General features: G+C 30.3%; 1 protein-coding gene and 1 long non-coding RNA gene across 4 annotated transcripts in view; one reads left to right on the top strand and one right to left on the bottom strand.

Moving 5' to 3' along the window:
- Nucleotides 1-23,735, top strand: part of LOC119681404 (paired box protein Pax-6-like) — a 38,161-nt gene that overhangs the window by 2,817 nt on the left and 11,609 nt on the right. For 2 of the 3 annotated variants that reach the window (XM_038094587.1, XM_038094585.1), the window contains exon 3: nucleotides 13,618-13,700. In XM_038094587.1, the coding sequence (XP_037950515.1) occupies nucleotides 13,618-13,700 (83 nt within the window). The remainder of the gene's footprint in view (nucleotides 1-13,617; nucleotides 13,701-23,735) is intronic. The other variant, XM_038094586.1, reaches the window with a different exon arrangement.
- Nucleotides 9,013-15,015, bottom strand: LOC119681406. Its single transcript, XR_005252517.1, has 2 exons — nucleotides 14,947-15,015; nucleotides 9,013-9,424 (listed from the first exon to the last, which is right to left on the bottom strand). It is a non-coding gene; the product is annotated as an uncharacterized LOC119681406 (long non-coding RNA).

Below are 23,735 nucleotides of genomic sequence, written 5' to 3'. Positions count from 1 at the left end.
TGCAGATTACGGAATAATTGCATATTAATTCTCTGTCCTCATTAATAAAATAGTTTGATCTGCTCTTGAAGATTGTCCCGTATTGATCAGGTGCTGTCGTTTGCACTGTTTGAGATCAAGCTTTAATACATCATAAGATTTTATATAAATGGGCGTAGTCAAGAAGCGGGGCGTAGAATATAAATACGAATGGAATAATTATATCATCTTATGGAAAGACAACCGTTTTTATAGTATATGTATTTTGCAATTATATAGCAAAGTATAACAGAACTACAGCTCAGATTGAAACATTAATGAGCCTTTTTACGAGTACTTGAAGATCAGTGGTGGCGCTAGTCGATGGCCGACGGCCACTCGCCTAGAAGGACCTCGCAAAACGTTGTGTATATTTCTTAAAATCTTAACTTCACTTACTAGAGAAAAAATTATATTGTTTGTTTCTTATTACGTGAATCCCATATTGTGAGCATCTCTTAACAATGGAGGTATTCACTGTTAGGCGCAACAGTGAATGTTTTATTAGGCCCAACATTCATTGCCATAATAAAATTCTTAGCTTCTTATAATCCACCATTTAGTTCTCATAGAGAATCTTTAAGCCTGGACTATAGTGAAAATAGTTATAATTTCATAGATCTCCTTAAGTTGTTATCCAAAGCTGACCTTGCACTACGGGAGCACCTGCAACTTAACAAATAACTTAATATTAATTTAGTCACGAAATCCAGAATGATTTAATTATATTAATGTCTTAGACAACTCTGACAATCCTGAATATCAATCCAAGAGTAATCCAAGAGTCGAGCAAGCGTTGGTGAAAACTTGTTAAAACTAAATTAAAAATAACCTAAAAATCTTCTGAAATAAGATGGGACAGTAGAATCGAAGCAGTAAAAGTGATATCTTTGCAATTTGATTCTAAAGCACTAAGTGATTGTGAAGCAGTCCTAAATGAAATGCTTACTTTTGAGCTTATTGTTGCAATACACGTATTGTATGAAATTTTACAAGAGTGAACATTATAGAAAAACAATTGTATTCGACTAAAGTAAACTTGAAGATCGCTAATGATAGTCTACGCACATTTCGTAGGACTATCTAGTATTACTAATTGAATATCTAGTTTTTCAAAAAAAACGTTGAACAACCCTAATTGTTTGTAGAAAAAAGTAGTAACAAAGTTGCACCTAAATTTAAAGGAAATAGAAAAGCAAAGAAAAATGATTGTTCAGTTATGAACATATTGATGAATCCATACAATCCGTTGAAATACAGTATTAAGTTAACTTTTTCTACTACAGTGTTAGATGCTATCATAATTTATACCGATTTCCGATTCAAAGCACTTTATTTGGTTTCATGTATAACATTAAGCCTATAAAAAGTATACCACACAAAGACCTCAAGCATTCTAATGGTTTAGGTGTAATACTTCGGGAAAGTGAAAACAACTTTCATCCTTTTAAACTGCATGAAAAACTGTAGATTTTAAAATCGCTCAGTAGATATAAAGCAACTTATTCGGAAGATTAAAGAATATAATTTAGAAAAACTATATCCGAATGTTTTCGATTCATAAATCTGCATTCAATCTAGATTTACTCTTGATCTGTCAAATTTTGTTGCCCAATCGAGCATTGTTAGAATAATCTAACATTTTTTGGCAATTTTTCCTAGACATTTACATTTCTGACAAACGCACATAGTCAATCAAATCACAGTTTATATGTCAAATAATATAAAACAGCTGTTAATTTCAGGGTAATCTTACTACTTTGGCAAAATATGTCTCATAAATTAGTCCCGAGTGTTATACGTTTTGTCCGGCATTTACCAATCGAAAATTAAATTGCGTTAAAAGCGCATTTAAAGATCATTAACAGATTGAAAAATTCGATTGAAAAAGTTATTCCAAATTTTGTAATCCTAAACGTCAATAGTAACCAGAATTATGCTCATAGTTCCAGTCAGCACAGCTTTTGCTAAAAGAAGCTTCTTAAAGCTAAAATTGATTAAGGCATATTTAGAAGTACATTGAGCCAAGAGATACTATCTGGTGAAAATTCAGAGATTTAAAAAAATTCAGAGAGGGTAAAAGTAGGAAATTTCATTTATTTTAATTTGACTTTATTTTAATTTGATTAGCAATACATAGTTTCATACTTACTTGGTCATATTAGTGAATGAAAATTATTTACTTTAATAAATCGATAATGAAAGGACCTCGCAATTCTGATGTCGTCAACATTCGGAGTTGGGTTAAGACTGCCACTGTTGAAGGTAACCTGATGATATTATCAACGTTTGAATTAACCATAATATACACATTTTACTATTTACAATAAAAATATGAGCTGAATATAAGCTTCAATTCCTTGATTTAGCGTAATAATCTTTAGGGTAAAATCTAATTTACGCTGGGCGTCGCGGCGTTTTATTACTTAATTACTTACTCTTTAATTACTTAAATTAAATTAAATTTCTGTAATGTTAGTTAATCTTATGGGAAAAGATTTTTTGTCAATTGTGAATATAAAACATTACTTGAAACTGTATTTTCTCTCTACGTTCGTTTAGAAAACTCACGAAAATAATATTGAAAAGTTTTAAAATGTTAATGTTATATACAAAATAAAGAAAATATTTAAATACAATGGCAACACATTATTGTCAGGTCCAATTAAGTTAAATAATATATTATATGTAAATTTAATAAATGTATATTTATATAATAAATACTTTTTTAAATTTTTTTTATAAATATTCAGCGTTTATTATTATTTATTTTCGATAAGAAATGGTTTTTATATATTGCATATGTTAGATATATTTTAACATTGGTAACTCTAGTTATTGCTGCCACCTGAGAAGTAATTTTATATTGGCAACTTCTTTTACCATTTTTCGGTATTCAGTTTGTGTGAGGGGATTTTTTTTTTGTTTTTTAATTAGATTTAGTATATAAGATATTAAAAGAATACATAAAACATACATAAAGCAACTAGTTATTAGGTAACTAACAATCAATTTAAATTTAATCAGATTTAGGGGATTTCGCGGAATATTTAATCAACTGTAGTACATTTCAATAATGTAAGTGCAAAGATAGCAAGGCTCTTGGCGCCTGTTGGTTCAGTTGTTCCTAGTAAATCCGCCTCAGCACTAAGTCTATGTTGGTGTAATTTGGCGTTGGTGTGAAATGCTTCCTGCACTGATATCATTCCGAGGTCACGATGCAAGTCAGAATTACTCACGTACAATGGCGCGTTTGTTACACTCCGTAGCAAAAAATTGTGACTCTTTGAATGATGGAAATTTGTGTTCTGCTTGCGCGCAACCACCAGCTAGATTCTATATGTCCAGATTGGCTGCAGCATTTGTTTGTATGTTACAAGTTCATTGAAGAGAGTGAATTTGAATTTCCTGATGATTCACCATTTCAACGATTTGAATTTAAGATCTTATTCGCTTCTTTACTTTTTAATGTACTCGCTCCATCTTCGTTTTGGGTCTAATGTCATACCTAAGTATTTCGATGTAAACAGGTATATAACTGACGTTTCGATTTGTGAAATTTACTTGCACTGATTTTTCTTTATTCAGGTTGATTTTTCATTTTCTTGTCTAAGCAATTATATTGTCAATACTATTTCGCAAATTATTAGCTGCTATTACTGCGCTTTCTCCAACTGCAAGGATTGCAGTATCATCAGCAAAACTTGCTGTGAACGTCGTTGCACACGTTGGCAGGTCATATGTATAAATTAGATATAAGAGGGGAACTAAGACACTATCTTGGGGAACTCTAGCGTTATTTTACACAATTTACAATAGGCATCACCGTGCTTTACTCGAAAGTAACGATCAGATAAGTAAGAGGAAATTATGTCATAATACTCCGTCGGGAGAATAGTTTTTACTTTAGTAAACAATCCGGAGTGCCAGAGTTTATCGAAAGCCTGCGAGACATGTAAAAACACGGCTGAGCATATTTTTTTTCTTCAAGATCCTTTTCTACTACATTGGCAATCCTATGAACTTGTTCCATAGTGGAGTGAAGGCAATAAGGGTATTTTACACATCAATAAACGACCATTTAATTGTTTATCAGGATCCAGTTACTCAGAATCGGAATTTACGCAATAATATGTTTTCATTGTATTTTAGCCTAACCTTGTAAATCATATTGAAAAAATTTTGAATGGATAAGTTTTTGGAAAATAAAATATTCATTTTGATTATATTTTTTGGAACCTGCTAAATATCTTAGGCCATATCTTGGATTTTCGATTCATATTCAAGTTAAATATCAAATTTAAAGCAATCGAATTTTCAATAATCGCTTTTCACATTTTAACAAGATAATTTCAAAGATGGTAGGTAGACCTAGCTGGCCAAGACCATGCAAACTCCTGGCTACTTGAATTTTAACATGTATTTGTATAGTTGTTTGTATAGACCTAAGTACCTTCCTTATTTAGTTCTCTGCAAGGTTGGTGCCAATTGTAACAATACTGTTAACCTTTTCATTTATCAATTGCCTTCCTGCATTGCTCAATATTTTTAAAATATGTCCAGTATTAAGAGATTGCATTTAAAGCCACTTGGCTGTTTACAAAAAGTTTATTGTACAGATAAATATTTTTCCAAGCAAAAAAATTTTTAACAGCAAATACATATGCCTAAAAAACATAAGTATGGTCAGAAAATCCATAAAACTCTCCTATACCCAGTTCAACACAGTAGACATCGGCTCCAACTCTCATTGTACTTCACAACCGTCTGTATAGTTATTGAAAGAATATCGCTTTAGATTTTGCGCTAACCCTAATATTCGATAACTGTTGTGATAATTCTTCGAAGGATCATAGTCGATACCATGAAGTCTAAAGAGTCTACAGTATTAAGATTTATACAGTTATGACCGAATGTTTTTTTAATTATAAATTTTGTAATCCTAGACTATCAGCTAAGTTTAGTACCCTATTTTGTGCAATAGATCAATTGTATAAAGCGGTAGTTGCCATCCTGACTCACACCTCAACATTAAGCTGTCCAAAGCAGAAAAAAGTGTAAAACTGAGATGTTTAATTCTTTCAACATTGATACCTAGACCAATGCTCGCTGTTGAATGGTATATGGTTTCTACGTGAACGCTTGATTGTTAGTTTTTATAAACCTGTTTTCCCAATCGTCCGATTTGAAATGAAGTTCAGTTGAAAATAGAATGTGCACATTTTGATACCGAAGTTTTTATTGTTGAAGTGTAAATAAAAACGATAGCAATATACATGTGTAGAATAATTAAATTTTAATTTTTAAAATTTTTATTTTTTAATTTGATACATTAATAGTACATGCTATAGTAAAATAGTCCTTTGTAAAATTAACCATGTAATTTTGAGTAACGTTTTCATAATTTCAATACTAGTTTTAATAATTTTACAAGCGTTAATCAATAAATAAGCATGTAACATAATATAATGTTATGTATGATCAGTTCTTTTTGAGATAATACCTTGTGATCAAAAAAGAACTTATTCACGGGAACTGTGTTTCCCGCGCTTATCCAATCGGTAAATCGGTTATTTTATTTTCACGCTGGCAACACTATTATACACATTCTGTCAAAGTTTAACGCATATCGTACGATTAGTTTTTGTTTGGCGTCTATATAAAGAAGTCGAAAAATTTTCATGTGACGATTTTTACCTCTATGGTCTCAATGGCAATTTGAATTTACCGATTGGATAAGCGCGGGAATTCAAAAATAGGCCTCTTGTTCTTTTTTGATCAGAAGGTAGATTCTTATTACACATAATATTTTTAAGTTATATTTTTTTCTATTATGTTGAGCTTTTTCCGAGCTAATGCATTTGGGTACTTTTACTCTTTGATAGCTGGGATGTTTCCCACTCTTCTCACTGACTAATTTATGTATTCTTTAAAAGCTTCGTGATTATTCGATGACTGATCTAAGATCTGCGTACCGCCCCGTGTGGCTAGTGGTTATTCTGAGATTAGATAGTGCTAAGTAGAACAGCCATTCGGTTTTATGCGAATAACTTCAGGTCTCTGTCCCTTGTGTATTTTTTGACCGGGTTTATTCTAAGGTTTCTTAGAATATGTGCGGATGTATCATGGTAATTTTATTCTATTAACACAAGTAATTTATTAAAACATTTAGTTCACATTCTAATATAATTTGTACAGCCTTATATTAAAATTTAACTTTACAAACTTTGCATGAAATAGCTTATCTCTTAATACATAGTGGACTTAATATTTTCTTTTTCTCTGTTGCTGAGCTTTTGGTATTGCTTTCACTCAATTGCTTTTAACACTGGTACTATATGTATTAGCCTCTATACCATTCATTCTATTTTTACTGGCCGATAGAGTGAATTTTCGATTGGGCTCAAAAAATACTATATATTGGCCCATAATACTTCAGGAACTACACCGTTTAGAAAAAAGTATGAAAAGCGATTATTAAGAAATTCAATTATCTTTAATTTGATATCCAACTCAAATATCAGTCGTATATTTTCAACTATAAAAAAATAAATTCGAAACCTGATAGCATCTAAACATATCCATTAAAGATTTTTGAGAGTGATTTTAGAGTTTAGCGGAGTAAAGTACCTAAGAAAATAATTATAGCAGAATAATAATAACAGAAATAATAATAAGAGAGTTAATGTTATCTGCACTATATTATTATTTTTTGACTAATAAAATGTCAGTGCACTGTGAATCAATTTTTTGAAGCTTGGATTTAACAATTGATGACTGTGTTGTCCCAGAAAAAGTATTAAATGTTTTTTCATTTCTTGTTAAATTGATGGTTTAAGAAAATAAGTCAGTCATATTTAGACTTACAAAATAGTTGAAGTTCAATAAAAATATTATTAATTGAATAGAAAAAGTTGTTTTTACGTAGACCGTATATTTGCTTAACTCCAAATGAACTTTTTTGATAACAAATTCATGTTCATTGTTGTTTTTATAATCTACATCAGGGCTGTCCAGTTCAGATGCGATCCCGGGCCAGTACAAATCACTGTACAGGTTGGAGGGCCGCAGAAATAAATACATACAGTCATTGTTGTTTACGACAAAAATAAAAATATGGTTATAATGTTAAATTTAGTTTTATTAATTTATTGATTTAAATTCATTTATATGGTACACCATGAAAATAAACTAATGTGGTTTCAACAGTACATCAAAAGAAAATTTGCATAATTGTAGTAGATTAAAAACATGTCGCGATCCACATGTTTGTTTGTGCGACCAACGGACCTAACTTTGGACAGCCCTGATCTACATAATCTAATCATTTTGCCTATTGTCGGTAATAATTTTAATATTTATGCTGGACCAAAAGTCGCTTGATCTTTACTCTAAAAGCACGATAGTCAAATTTTTGTTTAGTTGGTACATTTTAATTGAATAATTCTTAAGAATGTTGTGTTTATATTTTGTTTTAATTAATGATACTATTAAATTTATTTAGGATATTTCTAAATTTGATAAGGTGTGAGGTCCAGAAAAAAACGGAAACAAAATAAAAAAATTGTTAGTATACAATTTAAAAAATATATAATTTGTAAAACTATTGGTTAAGATTACTACTTCAACATAGACAATTTTAATTATTTAAATTAATTCCAAAATGCTTAGTCAATTACTTTTAAAACGCAGTAACCTTTAAGTCTCTACTATTTACGGAACCTCAGATATGGCCATTTAAGAATCAGTCTAAAATAAAAATTCTTTAAACATCATGAGTCAATATTTCGCGAAAAAAAATATTTAACTATTTTTCCGAAATCCGGGTCTTTTTGTTTTATTAGAAGACTTTATTACAAACATTTAAACCAAATCGGAGATGATGCATTCAATTTATTTTCAAAACCCAATATTTTTACAAAAAAAAAATGACAGTATTGTGTTGTTAAAGTGTTAATAGGCGTTTTCGATGCCGCAAGTGTGGCAAAAAAAACACATGCTGGCCTATATTCGCTAAGCGAGAGATTGGCATCACTATCTGTCCTGTCAAATGTATTTGTTCTCATAAACAACAAATCTTCCACATGTGCACATAAATCAAGCAAACTACATTTTTATAATAAAATAAAATAACATACATGTTAAAAAAATCTATGTGCTTTGTATTTATGATTTTTCCATTATTTTTCAAAATTTTTATATATTTGTTATTTTTTTTGCTTTTTTCCAATATTCAATGAAATTTTTGAATTTCGTTTCAATTTTTGTTTACATATGATTTTTGACGTATGATTTCCATATTCGTTGGAGTTTCCAATGAAGGTCCGCGGACCATCGGTTGTGAACATATACTATAGACCCTTTGAAATTTGTTTCTAAAGTAGATATGGAAGCAAATTCGTAATTATTCAAGAAGTTTCAGTTTAGTTAATTACTATATATACCGTCTTCCAATCTAAAATGCAAGGTGTGTCATGTGGGCGCTAAGATAGTGAGGTGTATTATGACATTAAGGAAAGGTAAATATGATGGATTGTTTGACTATTTCTTTATCTCGAAATAAAGAAATGGGTATGTGTTTTGTCCATATATACTAAATTACGTATAATTATAAGGTATTATGTACAAGCTTTATGTTTTACGACTGAATTAATGGCAAAATAAGTTTACTAAAGAAAGTTGTGCTGGAAATAGATTACATTAAATAACGAAAAATCATATAATTAATAGTACAACAATATTAATAAAATATAAATTGTTCATATATAATTTATTTTAAAAAGTATATCCACACTAATTTCCTGCCACACTAATTTAATTATTTTGCCGAGGTGCGCTCAGTGCAGGGTAGGCCGTTGAAATTAAATTTCATTGCTTGGACGGATTATTATATATTCCAATTTAAATACTTTAGAAGCAATTTTTATTATCAAATTCTTACGTACTAACAATGAACTTTTAAATTTATATAACTTAGTAAATATATATAACTACTTAATGGTTAAGGAATTTAAACGCCGATAAACACTAGTCAGTGGTGCCCAAATGTCAGTGATTCTGTTACCGCTAGCGCCCAAAAGCCGATGATTCTATGCAGAAGAAATAACCGTTGACGTCAGTGGTTCTACAAGCTTCCTCTCTATATTCTACTGACTACTGACTAGATATATATATATATACTAGATATATACGAGATCACAGCTGCGTTTTCAGTGTTTTTCTTAGGAAATTTGTGTTCTTATTAAACTAACTGACTTCTCTCTTGATTATTGCAATAATATTCTAACCTTGTGGAGTTGTTGCTGATATCAATGATTCATACACTCATCAAGTTTTTTGCTTAAGTCTATCGTGAAGGTGAGTGCTGCAGCGTTCATTAACCCGGCATACGAAAATTGTAAACAAACTAAAAATATAAATAATATTAAATGAATTTAAAGACATTACAGAACATTTGTATGCTTGTGCTAATGCTTTGCCTAAATAGTATATCAACAACTATGCGAATGTGATTATATGAACATGATCACATATGCAGACAAAATTGTTTACTTTATGTTTTTATTATCATGTGTCATAATTATTCTACAATAATTGTTTGTAATTAAAATGAAAATTGTCTATTTTGTTTTGTTACAATATATACAATATATATAAATATTTAGGGATATATAAATATTTATGCATTTGCTCATACATTATTATTTTGGTTTTTTATTTTTATATATATATACATTGTTCATACATTATACATTATATATATACATTGTTCTTTCTGAAAAATAAATTTTACTTCCTTAAAACCTTACGATCTCATTAATTTTAACATTAATGATTTGTATTGGTTAAAATTAATGATTTGTATCTGTTGGTTAAAATTTTGCTTCGAAACATTAGAACATTATAGGTGTTGTTGTTGTTCTTGTGATTTAAGTTAGTGCTATTGCGCACTTTTACTCTATTGTGGATGGGGGGCTTAATCCTGCCCACACTAAACTTAAACTATACTAGAATCATTATCATTTATTTATTTTCTAAGTGATGACGGACCGTAGATCAGCATATCTTCGTGTGCGTCCTAAAATGAAATTGGAAATGAGAACTGGAAAAATTAAAACCAATTCGAGACTCGAACTATATACTTTAGTACCTACTAATAAGATCTGTCCCACATACTACTCGTGTAAAACTCTATTACACAAGTAAATTTACACGAAAATACACAAACATTTGCTGGTGGAACGCACTTGTGTATACATAGTATTACTCAAAGTTACTACTAGTAGCTCGTGGAACAGACCTATACTATTCTGTACTGTAAAATAATAAAATATTATGCTGAAAGACGACATACTATTATGGACGTGTGCGAGTTAGGCTAAGTTGATGCTAAACCAAATGGGAGATTTTTTGGGATTTTTTGCACTGCACACATTTAGCCATTTATCAACACGTATCGACACATCACTACATTATCGGCACAACTTAGAATTTCCCTCATTTAGAACGCAACTTAGCCTAACTCGCACACGACCTATGAATATTTTTCATAACTTTATAAATCATAAGTTTATCATATTAAAAATAAGAATTAGTTGGTTTGTAATAAAAATATTTTAATATCCAAATTAACTTTATCAGGAAATAACGTTGAGAACTTCTTTCATTTTACAGTTTTTTTTACCGCTGTTTCTGCTACTGTCCAACAAATATATCCTCTTCGGTCCTGGCGTGCAGCCGGCTGGACACTTTTCTACTGCCTTTTTGGAAGTTTTGTGAAGGTTTTACTACTATATATCCATCTGTACAGCTCACTAATAGTTTCGTGTTTGTTATTTTAGTGCACCTTTTGCTGTAAATCGTCTAATTAATTTATTTTTTTTATTTGAATACATATAAACAAAAGCTAAAAGATTTTAAGAATTTTTTCTTTGTGGGAAGCCTTCAGGACCGAGGAGGATATATACATACATACATATGAAATATTTGGTGATTTGTTATTGTTGCTATAATATATTTAAATATATGTAAGCAATTATAAATGTTACTGTTGAGTGTTCTAAGAGTTCATTTATAATATATGAAATTATATTTTAGTAAATGAATACTAAAAAATTAGAACCAAGAAGTTTCGATTTATTATTTAACATAACAACTGTAACATAATCAACAAAACAAATTTGACTCTATTCAGTAACGTAACATATGTAGTCTTCTTTTAAACTAATATAAACATTCCAGCGCTTTTCTAACACTTCGATACCTCTCTTGTAAAATGATTAATTTTTGACCTCGAAATATGTTTCAATTGCGGCGATAACTAGAAATTGCTATTGACAGTCTGGCGCATCCCAAAATATGGACACCATAACTTTATCAACTGTCTGTTACGTTTTTGGCCCTTTGGGCTAGATTCGCCAATTGCTATTCAATGAACTGATTGCCGATTCGTCTTAGGAGTGAAGTGGTAGCACCAAGTTGTTATATAAATTGTTATATATATATCGATGTATCAATAAGTTGTTCTTTTTAATCACCTGAATGTATACACTGAACTCACTTTGAAAACAGCTTTCTCACAAACAAACGTTCATGCAAAATGAGTCCGACACATTCCTTTGAAATCTTTTAGGTGTCACCTATCTCTTGGCACTTCACTTTACAAATTACAGATATAATTTTGTGGAGTTTTTGGTGTTTTCCAGTGTAAGCACCAGGAGACTAAGGCATTCGGCATCATCGGCATTTTTACGGCTGCGTTGAAATTAAGCAAACTAATCTCTTCAATTTGTCTCGATGAAATAAAGTCAGGGTAGCATTCATCAAGTCAAGCTTTTGCTATCGCAGTTTCTTTTCCCATCAAAAAGCAATGATAAGTCAAAACACCAAATTATATTGGTGGTTATAGCAAAAACAGCGATAACTATAACGGTCGTTCAACTGTTATGAAATTTAAAAGTTGCCACTTTTTACAGTTTAAATAAATTTTTTATAAATGGTACTGCCAGTGTGTCATTCTACTTATAATCCAATGTATTTTATGCTTTTTTACTGATATAAAAAGTGCTTGACTGGAAATATAAAACATTACAAAAATATACATATTAAAACATGAAGGTGTAAATCACTTTCAAATCCTTCAAGTATTTCAATATATAAAAATCATTTACTCCGTATTTTATACTATTCATAGATTGAGATATGAATCTATATTACATCACTCAATAAGTCGTGTGACTGGCACACAGATAACGCTGCCTTTGTCAAATCCATATGACGTTTATGAAGAACCAACCTATTTTGAAGTATAGCCATTTAAGTGAAGCTACTTTTAGTACTATTTGTTATTTCAAAACAATGGACTCAAAACAATTTCGTGTGTTCATTTATCATTGCTTCTTGATGAAAAAAAATAGCGTACAAGCTCAGTAATGGCTTCAAAAGTGTTATCGGGGCTCTGGTCCATCGAAAAGAACCATTTGTTATTCGTTTGCTGAATTTAAACGTGGTCGTACAGACACCGATGATGGTGAACGTTCTGGTAGTCCAATTGAGGTGGTTACTCCAGAAAACATCAAAAAAGTGCAGAAATTGGTTATATCTGATCGTAAATTGAAATGGCGTGAGATAGCTGAGACCGTAAAGATATCAGAAGGCAGTGTGTTTACAATTATGCATGAACATTTGACCAAGAGAAAGTTCTTTTCAAACTGGGTGCCGCATTTCTCACAGGCGATCAAAAACAACAACGTGTTGATGATTCATAGCAGTGTTTGGCCATATTTACACGTAATAAATCAGATTTTTTGCATCGATATGTAACAATGGATGAAACATGGATCCATCACTTCACTCCGGAATCAAAACGATCATCATCTGAGTGGACTGCAGCCAGTGAACCATGTCAGAAGCGTCCAAAGCCACAACAGTCAGCTGGGAAGGCTATGACATCAGTATTTTGAGATACACATGGTATGATCTTCATTGACTATCTCGAAAAGCGAAAAACCATTAATAGTAACTACTACAAGGCATTATTAGATCGTTTGAAAGCAGAAATTGTGAAAAAATGACCGCATATGGCGAAGAAAAAAATTTTGTTTCACTAAGACAATGCACCATGTCACAAGTCAATAAAAACGAAAACATGGCAAAACTGCACAAATTACACTTCGAATTGCTTTCTCATCCACCGTATAGTCCAGATCTGGCCTCCAGCGACTAATGGGTATTCGCTGATCTCAAAAAATGCTCGGCGGTAAAAAATTCAACTCAAATGAAGAAGTAATTGGTGAAACTGAAGCTTATTTTGAGGTAAAAGATAAATCCTTCTACAAGCACAGCATCAAAAGAGAAGGGTTGGAATAATTGCATTGCCCTTGAAGTAGATTATATTGATGAGTATAATCGATCTTTGGTAAAAAAAATTTGTTTTCCTTAGTTAGTCACACGACTTATTGAGTGATGTGTTAAGAATGTATATTAATGTATATAAATCTAAAATAGTCTAATTTTTAAAACTTAAATATCTGTTTCCATATTTTTTATTTCATTGTACTTTTATAATAAAAACTGTTATATGTATTTATTTTTTTGCAGAATTTGAGAGAACACATTATCCAGATGTATTTGCCAGAGAAAGACTTGCAGAAAAAATTGGTTTGCCCGAGGCACGTATTCAGGTTTGTCTTTTATTTTTAGTTTTTTGTTCATTATATTTATTTTCACTATGTTTCTCAATTTAATTTAGTTAACTTTTTTACCTTAAATGAAAACTGCACTATATTTCAAACTCTACAAGTATACTCTCTGTAATAATCGTAAATTGTCAGATATTTTGATCAGATAGTCACTAAAAATATCTAAAGTGACTAAAGATAGTCACTAAATTAATTAAAGCAGTTTGCTTGCTTAACTTAATTTAAATGTCATTTTTCTAACTTACGCAAATACTTTTGCACTTATGTGGATTAAAGCGGGATAACCCATCAGATTGTCTAACAATATGTCTTGAATATTTTATTAGATCTAAATAAAGCAGTCGTCTTATTAGGGTCATATCTCTATAGCGATTTAGAAGAACTACAGAATTAGCGATTTCGAAGAACTAGCATTTTCTTATGTAAAATTGTAGTAGCAGTAGTATTATATTTAAAATTTCATTAATAATAAAATAAATAAATGAGTGATTGCAAGTTTTTTCAGAATTCTTTCACAATATTGGAAGTAGTAATTCACCATTATAGTGGCTCACGTTATAACAGGGAAAATTAAAAATGAAGTTTTAAGTGAGCGAACCCCGTAGGAATATGCCATTGCCCAAAAAAATGATATTCCCAAAGTTTTGGACCAATAGGATTACAAATGACGTTGCGCCACTCGAGCAAAGTTGGGTTTTCAGTATAAAAAGCAGAAATTTTCCAATTCAAGGTCATTTTTTATCTTTGTTACGTATTTCAACAGTTATTAATATATACTCATTTGACAGATAATTAATTAAAATACATTTCTACTTAATAATTTATATAGATATTTAAGTAGAATTGAAAATGTAGTCAAAACAAGAATTTTTTCGTAAGCAAAGAGAAAATGGTCGTACAGGGAGTATGACTTAAGTTAATATTTGCATTAATCCACGTTCACGATATCTGTGTAACATTCCAATACTCACGAAGTATTCGAATAGTTGCACTACGAATAATAATCGCAAATCCAGAAATTTGTAAGCTTCGAATTCACAAAAAACACGATTTTCTTTTCAAGTCCGGCGACTTTGTTTACTATCCGAATAATTAGATTCCTTGAATAGTTCGTAAAGCCGAATACGAACAGCACAAAATGTTACTACTTTTCACAATTACAGATAGTAATATTCATGAATTTAAGGAACCCCACTTTATTTAAATATCAAGACTTCAAATCAGTTACCTCAGTTTCCAATTTATTGTGTTCCAATTTATTAATGTCAATGAAATGTTAAAAAATAAAATATTAATTGGAGCATATTAATTCCATATAATTATTTGAAATTTAATTCCTTATATTAACGAAAATATCATTTTTTAAAATTTTTTTGAAAATACAGCCTTGCATTTTCCAGCAACGTTGCTAACTTGGCACTAGCAATAATTATTACTTGTTAAAATACAGCAGAGTTGCCATACACACCAAATTATATAAAGCAACAACATCAAGTTTTAACAGTTTAATCAACTCCGAAATTGAATATATACAAATGTAATAAAAACTACAAGTTTTATATAGATTTAATACTTAGCAGTACCTGTGAAAACAAATACTTAGACGTAGAACATAGGCTCAGAGTACTGAATATTCCGTGGTTGATTTAATTACGTAGTTCATTTAAAAATTAACAGTTAAAAATTAAAACCAAAGATGATTTTATATTCTCTTATAAAAACTATCCATTTGACCGCAAGCAACGAGTCTCGTTCTTATGTACCAAGTATTCCCCAGTAAGGGGTTCAAGTTTTCTGGTGAGATTAATTAAAGCCTCATTACAAAGTGATAAAAATTATAGATAAGGTTGCAAATTAAACTTTATATCTTTTAGTAATACGGCATTTACATTGTGTGATTAAAAGTAGATAACAGCAAAAATGGAGATTAAAGAACTATGATTATTTATGTGTGCAACTCTGCAAATGGCTTAATATCGTAGATTTTTTACGATCTTAGAATAATTGGAAAAGAAATGTTTTATTAGTCAAAACAAATAAAACAAAAACATTGAAAATTTGAAAATGCCGAAGTGAGTAAATTAACAATAAATTTGTTTAATTATAGTTTTGTACAGAATTTATAACTAAAATTTGTTAAATTATTGTTATAAAACTATTTATTAAATTTATAAAAATTTATAAAAAACACGAATCAAAACACAACAAAAGAAACGTCAAAATTAATTTCGAATGTATGATGTAAACGGTGGAGATTAAAAATGTAGATTAACTTAACCTCGTTCTCTTAATCTTACAATGTTAACGTAGTATAAAAGATGATATCTAAATCACGAATTATTAAAAGGTAATAGCTTCACCTTCACGGCTAAAACTCTTTACCTTTCATACATTTTTTTTTGAAGAATACTATGTTATCCTTATTCACGTATAAAAGAATGTTATAGAAAATAGTGAAAAGAATTACTGAAGTAAGGAAAAAATTAAATTTTTACTAAATATTTTCAAACTTGTGTTAAATTTTACTCAGTGCCTAAATGGACTTGCTGTTGCAAAACAGCACACACGAAAATTGCTACCTTTTAACTATACGTGTCTATTCCCCGCAGTTTATAGTAGCATCGATGCCAAAGGTTCACGATGACATCGATGGTTTATTTATACTTTAGTCAGCTTTAAGGTATCAATGTACGAAATTTATTGCTTTATGCTGTATTTCACCTCAAAATTTAATAAAAATTTTGTATGTGTTTTTTACATATATATATATACATAAGTTCTTGTACTTTTTTATATAATATGAATTTAATTCTTTTAAAATACGAGTATATATAAAATAGAATACATATATTTTTCACAAATATAAATAACTTTAATTTGAATTTGTTTATTTTTTGTTGATACTTTTGGATGCTTTGTGGCAGCGATAAAAATTCCCCTACAAAATTATATAGATTCCACCACACAATTATATTGATTCCCCACACCTTTTTTTACATCAAAACACCACCACTGCAATCATGCTTTTAAGTATGTCTAGGTATCAATAAAGCATCGATGGTTTTCCTATGACCTGTAAGGCACAGAAATGCATTTACTTGGTATCGTAGTGGCATCGATGGTTGATTCAAGCTGTCTCAACAAGCAATGCCTCGCGTTGAATGGCTTACGTACCGTAGTAATTAAAATATTATATGTATATCCGTTGCTGAAACATTGCGTTTAAGTGTGAGAATGAAATATTAATACAAATATGCGCGGTCATCACCTCAAATATGCATGTACACACTATACTATAAATCATCTGGTTTTAATAACAGGCCTGTGTGCTTATTTTACACTTGTAAAAACTTCATAATATTCAACAAATTAAATAGGATGCAATAAACAATAACCTGGGGACACAGTGTTAATACATAATTGCTAACTGTAATTAATTTGTAGTTTGTAATTGAATTAATTTTTTTATTTTTGCTTAATAAACATAACTGTTTAACTATGTACATTGTGCAAAGGTCACATTTGACAAGCCACAGCCTATTGTAGTTAATGGGATAGAAGTAACAACCAAGTGTACCTTACTTATTATTTCATTATAATAATTAAAATGTTATTGCCGTTAATAATTATTAAATTCTGTAAAATACATAAAAAGACATTAAAAAAAATAAATATACAAGAGCAGCAACAGCGAAAAACTGGAAAATGCATTCATTTCACAAAAAAAAATATTTGTAGCAAACGTGACATAAAATTAAATTTGTCCTCGTTCTTACATCGACAATAGTCAAATAATAATTTACAGTCAGAGGTAGAAATTTAAACACACCCTATAAACAAATTTTCCAGAATTCAAAATATCGCCAGAAAATATAATTAAAATGATTAAAATAACCGGTCGTATTGACCGGTGTGCGGAGATATGTGCGGAGATGTGTTCAAATTTCTCGGAGAACCGCGAGTTTGTGAACTGGACGTCGCAAAACTCCATTAACCAGTCATTGATTGATGTCATATGACCTACATCGTTTTTCATGAAATCCATTAAAAGATCTTGAAGCACTGAGTAGAAATTGATTTTTAGCTTTCTAGAATGATAATCCCAGCAAATTACCAACACACTTGGAAGAAAGTTTTACTTCAAACTTACCTTATAGTAAGGTTTAATTTTTTAACTTAAGTTCCTTTTTTTGTACAAATATTGTTTTTGAGACGTTGGGCATGGTCAACCTTACCAACACCATTCATGTAACATAGGAAAATCAGCAATTTGTTTTGTTTGTTCAAATAACAGTTTAAATCAGGCTTCAGCACCAAGAAGTAAGTATAAAATTGAAGGGCATATATATTCATGATCACAATTTTACCAGGTTTGTGATTGAATATTGAATGCATTATCAAGAAGCTGGAGAAAACTCATGAGAGTTAACATATAATCTCATTGTGGCATGATTTGTGCCGTACTGTGAAATCCGCCTTACTAATACCAGTTAAATTCAACGTTTCTGTATCTTTTATAAATTAAGCTCCTCAGTTAAGAAATTTATTGAAGAACCGAAATCAAGAATCGAGAATCGTGCTCTAGTGAATTAATACTCTCCAGATTGGCCTTGATATTGCCTAATATTGATATTGCCTAGATATTTGCCTAATGTAATATCTAGAATAATTTGATCATCAATCGATGAATTATGATTTACACAAGCAAAAACGATACTGGGTGGATCAGGATTGTGAGCTGAACCTATTGGTGAAGTACTTGTAGAGTATTGGTATAGGAGAGTACAGTGTAACCGATTATACACGCAATAGATTGAGCACGATTTTTGTATGCGTTTTATTGAGACAATTTAGGCATGCCGAATGTGTATTTGAGAAAGTAATAGAAACAGCGAAAGTAGAGTATGAATTTAGTACATATTCTTCTGAATTGCAAAATAGACATTTACCGTGAACTGAAAGCGTGTTTCTTGCACATTAGTAAAGATTTAAGATTGCTATTTTGCCAGTTATTCTCTTTTCTGGCCTGTTTGAGTGAAAACTTATTGTGTCATATTACTCTTTTGTTTATTTATTATATTCATTTCAAGCTAAGTTTATTGATTTGTGGACGCTTTTTAGATATTTGAGATAAATGTCTGGGATTAAACTATGGGGTGTTCTAAACTAATTAGCTTAACTACGTGCTATCGTCGATTTCTAACTGAAACATACATTTAGATAGCATGACGCGATAGCGCTCGCTATTCATCGTAGTAGCAGCTCTTTCTTCATTTCGAAGAAATAAGAACCGACGATACTGCTAGCATGTAAACCGCACCAAACAGTCAATTTTAATGGGTATTTCTCACTATCTTTTTCACACGACATGGTTTGTAATTATTATAATTTATATTGAAATCAAGTAAATATTAATGCAAATATTAAAACAATACTGATGCCATTATTTTATGTATATCTCCGCTTATACAGCGCAGGATTTGAAAAAAAAATCTTGCGAAAAAACCTTTCGTGCAATAAGTGTAGTTATATAAGAACATTTAAAAAAAACAAGTGCTATGGACTATACATTTAAACACTCTCAACACTAAATAACTGTAAACAACTAACCAAATATTTTAGTCGATCATATTTAGTCATAATTAATCGTCTTATTAACAGATGTTATTTAATTGATCATGAAAAACGCGGAAAATGCGAAGAAATTTTTGTACAATATTTATTTATAAAAAATAAATGTTTACTTAGATTTCGATACATGTTTCAGATAAGTCAAATTTAGGTCAATTCCCTTTTGGGAAATATATCATGATTTATTCTTAAATAAGTTAAAAAGCACGAAAGCTTTTTGTATCGTTCATTAGATTTTATTATACATCTTCAGCAAATAAACTGCTTTAGCGAAAGCAATTGGAACATACTATAACTCAGAAAAAGTGATTAGTTGTGACAGAGCACACACAATGCAAAACAGCATAAAAATAAAAACAACAATAATCACAATTTGATCACCAAAGAGTGATCACACATAAGGAAATAAAATGCAATTGCGCAATGTGTATGTCAGCTAATAAAAGATTAAATAATAATAATGTTTACATTAAGAAATCAAAATTCAATTGGCACTCACATTCCCCCTACATTTCCTTTAGCATCAACAAATGAATGTATTATTATCCATAAGGTAAAACACTTCAGTCAATTTCTAACAACACAACTAATTCATCTTCAAGGAAGAAAATGAGCACAGTCTTGTAAAAGCTGTTTATCAGAACCCCGTACACGATTTATAAACCAGATTTAAAGATTTATATATATTATATCTTTCCGATTATTTACTGTGTTTCAATCGAGTACAAAAATATTTTTATATACTGCATAATGTAAGAATGCCTATTTCGGCACAGCAATAAAGTAGTGAGAAAAGTGGAATAAGTGAGAAAAGAAACTATAAGAATAATAATTATTTTTGCGTTTTGATATAATGCAGAATTTATAAGTTATTTGTGCATGCAAGTTTAAAAAGCAAATATTAATAATTATTTTGGAAAAATATAATATAAATCAAATTTAGTTATTATTTTGAGTTATTAATTCAGTTTTAATTGAAATGACAAATGCGGTCCGTGATTATTATATTATAATATGTATGTTATTATATATACAGTCAAACTTCCATAACTCGAAGTCCAATTTTGCAAAGAAAAGGTTCGACTTATGGAGTCTTCGAGTTAGAGAATTTTTTTAATTATTTTTTATTTTTGAAAAAAACTATAATTACTTTTTAAGATATTTATTTATTTGCAATCAAATTAAGCAGTGAAGTAAAATATTCAGAAATTAGAGTTTGCGACTTTAATTATTTTCTTATTTTAAGTAAAAAGAGATTCCACTTTATTTATACTCTTATAGTAATCATCAGTTGTAGTATCATTCGTTTGTAAATATAAATTCAGAATTTTGAATGATTCTTCCACTTCATTCTTGGAAAGCTGATGAACAATTGCATCCACCGCACCCTCATCATCACTTTCCGTTGCGCTTAGAATTGGATCCAGTAATTTAGAGCTATAGTGCACAATAACGTCGTCGAATTTAGGAAAGCTTGATGTACATATTTCACAAGTTCAATATAATCAGTAAGAGTAGCATTGGAAGTTGTTTTATTTACTTTAAATCATGCTGCCAGCGACAGGTATTTGCACAAAGAAGCAACATAAGAAAGAAAAAATTAAATATTTGGTTTGAAAAAGGGACTTCCCCTAAAAGCAAAAAACAAAAATTCGACTTATAGAATCCACTTTCCCACATTCCTATCGGCACGGAACAAAATTTTTGTTCGAATTTTGGAAGCAGAATTGTATGTAATTTGCTCTCTAAAACCTTGGCGCATTGTTTTTGGTTCGAGTTATAGAAAATTCGAGTTATAGAAGTTCGAGTTATGGAAATTTGACTGTATTATCATTTATTGTGAGACCTCAATGTAGATACAATGTCTGTATGCAGAGTATCTAAGTTTCAGCAAAGCCAAAGCCTTGTTTTAAGTCTAGCATAATTTATCCTCTGGTTCATTTTACATGTCTCACTATTTTAGTTGTGAGTGTAAAGAAAGTAAAAAGCCGTTTTCAGCAACTAAATTTACAAATATTTGTCTTATTCTTGAGGTGTTGTCCCTGGTTGTAGTGTACATGTAAATAAAGTTCTCAAATCGGTTTCAGTGTTCGGTACGTACGTGTCTCAACAGCATACTGTTCATTTTATTCACTAATTAATAAACCAAAGTGCTTGGTTTAGCGGAAGAGAGTTATTTTAAAGAAAAAAACACATTACTACATATGATTTTAAAGAGAAATGAGTGCATCACAAAAAAAATTGTTATCAGATACTGTTTCTATTCATTCCTGTTTCTCGCTGTGTATCTGAGCTGATTCATCGTTTTGTTCGTTTCGCTCGTAACCGTTCTCTTTCACGTATATCAGTACAGTATGAGGGATATCATTGATTGGTCACCTAAGCGTTTAACCTAGTGATCAATATTTACTCTTTTTTATTTCTTCCTCCACTGGGAGTTGTTCTGCCTTTCTCCATAACTCTGAATTCGAGATAATTGCTGGCCACCAAACGCGCATAATGTGTCTCAAACTTTTGTTTATGAATGTTTGCATTTTCTTAATATTTGTACTGGTAATAGGACATGTCTCGCAGCAGTATAAGAGAGTCGTATTGACGCATGTATTAAAAATATTGATCTTAATCTTAAAAAAATTGTACTTTGTATATGGGATTCAATTCAATGATGGTTCCTCCATCAGTACCAACAACACTACCGAGATACTCGAACCTCTGTATTTCCTCTCAGACATAATTGTTGACAAATAGGCTATCCAAGTTGCTGGTATTTTTGTGCCAAAATGATCGACAAGATAATCTTGTTGAATATTTTCATTACTATTGGCAGCAATCATATTCCCCTCCAATAATATTTTAAATTATAATGTATTATTATGTCATTGTTATTATATAATATGTTTTATAATATAATATTAACAAAATTTACGGTTTTGGTAACCCTGCCTACGGAGTTGGTCATTGGTTAAGTAATGTTCACAGCGACACATTTCTTTCGTTTAAACACGTTTATGTGACTAAGAGATGCAAATTGAGTTGGAAGCACAATGAAAATTCTTGTTAGAATAAAAAAATTCTGATTATGAACAAAAAACAGCGAAGTATGTAAAAGTTTTTACGGTGGTAAAACACTTCATCAATAAATATATATCATAAAGGAATTCACGTGTACTATAATAAAGCATATTAATATAACCAAGGACCAAATGGATGCCATAGCGGCTTAACTAAGGGAAGAAGTGGCAACTTGGATCTGTGGACCGATATTGTAACAGAGAACTGAACAGAGCCAAAAAAAAAACTGCACTCATTTAACGTTTTATATTTTCAACTAGGATATACTTAGCTGGAGTATCAAACGAAATATTTCAGTATTGATACAAAAGTTAATGAGTTGACATTGACAGTTTCTCAACCATTGACTTATGGGTGACTTCATATTATTTCATTTATTTCAAAATAGTTTTCTAAATATGTTAGATTAATTTATCTTTTTGGTTGTTGTGTTAATGAACTCACTTTTGAAACAAATTAGGGATACAAATCAATACACCAAATAAATTTGTAAACTCATTGAATCTACAAATTAAAACACTCACTAACAACACAACTAACTAACGATTATATAGAGTTATATGTGTTTTACAATATATAGGTATATGAGACAAATACTGAGTTTCAAAAGGTATTGCTGTAAGGTAGGGCTGTCATAAGCACGACCTACGGGCCTCTTGCGACCTGCGGTTAATATTTGTGCGGCCCGTAACATGTTTCTAACCTACCAGAATTCGACAAATATTTCTTTGTTATATTTTGGTAGCATCACACTATTTTATTTTCATGATGCCCCATAAAAATTAAAATGTTTTAAATAATTTATCACACTTCACGTTAATTTACTTAATTAACAAAGACTTTAGTATATATTTCTTTCTACAAAGTTGTAATTAAACTTAATCAACGTATTTGTATTTTTCTCCGGAAAAACTATGAAAGTATGTATTTATTTCTGAGGCCCTAAAACTTATTCAATGATTTATATTGGCCCGCAATCTTATCTGATCTGGGCAGCCCTGCTGTAAGGCAAGCAAAATATAATTTAAGTATTTTAAAAAGTCAAAATCAAATATTTTTGGCTTAAGTGACACACGGTTACAATTATTCTTAATATTTTTAAGTTAAATTCCAATGAATCTTTAAGTAAATTACTACTTAAGAATACAATTGTATAACTTATAGCTCAGCTGTATCATATCATACTATGTGATGATAAGTATATATGCTGTTAGCTGTAGTGATAAAGAGAGGGTGGAATCACCAACACGATTATTAACTGCCATACAATGTACAGAAGACTATTAGAAGTGTCTGAATGTCACAAAACATTAT

Source organism: Teleopsis dalmanni, chromosome 2, assembly GCF_002237135.1.
Source record: "Teleopsis dalmanni isolate 2A chromosome 2, ASM223713v2, whole genome shotgun sequence".
NCBI lineage: Eukaryota > Metazoa > Arthropoda > Insecta > Diptera > Diopsidae > Teleopsis > Teleopsis dalmanni.
Note: the sequence above shows the minus strand (reverse complement) of the source record. Positions and strands in the feature narration are given on the sequence as shown.